The sequence below is a fragment of the Clupea harengus genome, chromosome 23 (genome assembly GCF_900700415.2).
Source record: "Clupea harengus chromosome 23, Ch_v2.0.2, whole genome shotgun sequence".
NCBI classification, from domain to species: Eukaryota; Metazoa; Chordata; class Actinopteri; order Clupeiformes; family Clupeidae; genus Clupea; species Clupea harengus.
In genome coordinates this window covers 20,297,477-20,299,976 of record NC_045174.1, presented here as the reverse complement: position 1 = coordinate 20,299,976, position 2,500 = coordinate 20,297,477, and the positions used below count along the sequence as shown (strand labels likewise).

Genomic DNA, 2,500 nt, shown 5'->3' with positions numbered 1-2,500 from the left:
CCACATGTACCCCACCTGTTCACTAACACTAGTTTATAGCCACATGTACCCCACCTGTTCACTAGTTTATAGCCACATGTACCCCACCTGTTCACTAGTTTATAGCCACATGTACCCCACCTGTTCACTAGTTTATAGCCACATGTACCCCACCTGTTCACTAGTTTATAGCCACCTGTTCACTAGCACTAGTTTATAACCCGGACACTGCACTTGTCTACAGCCACATGTAATGTGTGTGAGTGTGTGTGTGTGTGTGTGTGTTTGCGCATGTGTGTGTGTGTGTGTGTGTGTGTGTGTGTGTGTGTTTGTGTGGTATGAGTGTGTGTGTGTGTGTGTGTGTGTGTGTGTGTGTGTGTGTGTGTGTGGTATGAGTGTGTGTGTGTGTGTGTGTGTGTGTGTGTGTTTGTGTGGTATGAGTGTGTGTGTGTGTGTGTGTGTGTGTGTGTGTGTGGTATGAGTGTGTGTGTGTGTGTGTGTGTGTGTGTGTGTGTGTGTGTGTGTGTGTGTGGTATGAGTGTGTGTGACTCCACAGCCGACTAATCCAGCACCATCATCAGTCTACATCTGAGATGTGTACAAACACTTCCTCCAGACCTCCACACACACACACACACACACACACACACACACACACACACACACACACACACACACACACACTGACTCATAAATAAGACTCATTCAAACTCGCACACACACACACACACACACACACACACACAGTTTTTCCCATCCCAGTCTCTTCTTATAGGCCCCTTTAAGAATACTGTGCTTCTCCGAACACATGAAGTCCTCTGTCTATTCAGTAACTGAGAGGGGGCGGTCGGGAGGCTGGAAGGCCAGACACCCAGATAGACACCCAGAGAGACACCCAGAGAGACACCCAGAGAGACACCAGACAGAGATGCTTCTTCTGACCAGAGCGACTGTGCCGCATCTAGAGCATAATGGAGATCAGATGCAGTCCGCTCTTTTCTATGCTATGCCCTACACAAAAAAACATGGCCAGCTTTGTGAGGGCTGAATCCATTCTCTTCATTGGAATGAAATTAAAGGCGTGCGTGTGTGTGTGTGTGTGTGTGCGTGTGTGTGTATGTGTGTGTATGTGTACGCATGTATGTGTGTGTGTGTGTGTGTGTGTGTGTGTGTGTGTGCGGGACTGTGCATGTGTGTGTGTGTCTGTACGCATGTATGTGTGTGTGTGCGTGCGTGTGTGCGTGCGTGCGTTTCTCCCTCTAATGAATAAATAAGGAAATACTCTCATTACGGTGCGAGACTAGGGCACATGCAGCTGGCCATCGGGCTGATTGTTAAACCTCGTTAGCTGCCAGCCAATCACGCCTGGGATCACGCCATCACACACACACACACACACACACACACACACACTCTCTCTCACACACACACACACACAGAGGGGCCATTGAGTGGGGCCTGGCCTCTCCTGCTGTGTTACATCACTAAGTATGGCCCGGAATCTCAGATGACCTCACAGAATGCTGAGAGAGGAATCATGGGAGTTCTGTCCACTCGGAGCCACTGGAGGGAACCCTGAGATGCCATGAGTGCACAGGAGATGGGACAGGAAAGGACAGATATGGACAGGAGAGAGGAGGGGACAGGGAAGGACAGGAGGGGACAGGGGATGACAGGAGGGGACAGGAGGGGACAGGAGGGGACGGGAGGGGACAGGGGAAAGGAGGGGAGATGAGTGCACGGGAGGGGACAGGGGAGAGGAGGGGAGAGGAGAGGACAGGAGAGGACAGGAGAGGACATGAGTGCACAGGAGAGGACAGGAGAGGACAGGGGAGAGGAGAGGACAGGAGAGGACAGGAGAGGACAGGAGAGGACAGGAGGGGAGATTGGGAGGACATGAGACACACTGGAGAAGACAACAGCAGGATAGAGGAGGAGGACGGAAGAGACATTTTCATTGACAACATTTCAAAACTTCTCCATGACTTTTGCAAGGACCTTTAATTATATTCCCATGACCTTTCACCCCACCTGGCCTCATTTGGCCTCATGAAAATGAAACCAACTTTTCCATTCTTTTCCAGGCCCTAAAGCTCTAAACATTCAGGACTTTTCCTAAACTTTCAAAACATTCCTACTCCGTGGGAACCCTGGAGAGGACATGAGGACATGAGGACAGGAGGGACACCTGGACTCAGAGCGGACAGAGACACAGAGGTGCTCCCATGTTCACACAGTTGATTTCTACCACACAGCTGAGAGAAACTATCACTTCCTGGCCGAAACAGGAACAGAGAGAAGAAAGAGAGCGACAGAAACAGAGAGAGAGAGAGAGAGAGTGGGAGTGGGGGGGGGGGCTTTGAGAGGAAAGTGGGTGTGTTTGACATTTACCATTCTCAACACTGACATTTGGAAACACACAAACAAACTATAACACCCTGTTATTTTTAACTAATGAATGACTCCAACGACCTTAAAGTGATCCCAAAACAGCCAACCCTGTGTATTCCACCTTATCGGT

At 50.0% G+C, this 2,500-nt stretch overlaps 1 protein-coding gene across 1 annotated transcript in view; it reads right to left on the bottom strand.

Moving 5' to 3' along the window:
- Nucleotides 1-2,113: 2,113 nt before the first annotated feature.
- The window catches only part of LOC116218599 (rho GTPase-activating protein 27-like), a 12,720-nt gene continuing 12,333 nt past the window's right edge, over nucleotides 2,114-2,500 (bottom strand). The window contains exon 4 of the mRNA XM_031560688.2: nucleotides 2,114-2,167. Within this exon, the coding sequence (XP_031416548.1) occupies nucleotides 2,114-2,167 (54 nt within the window). The remainder of the gene's footprint in view (nucleotides 2,168-2,500) is intronic.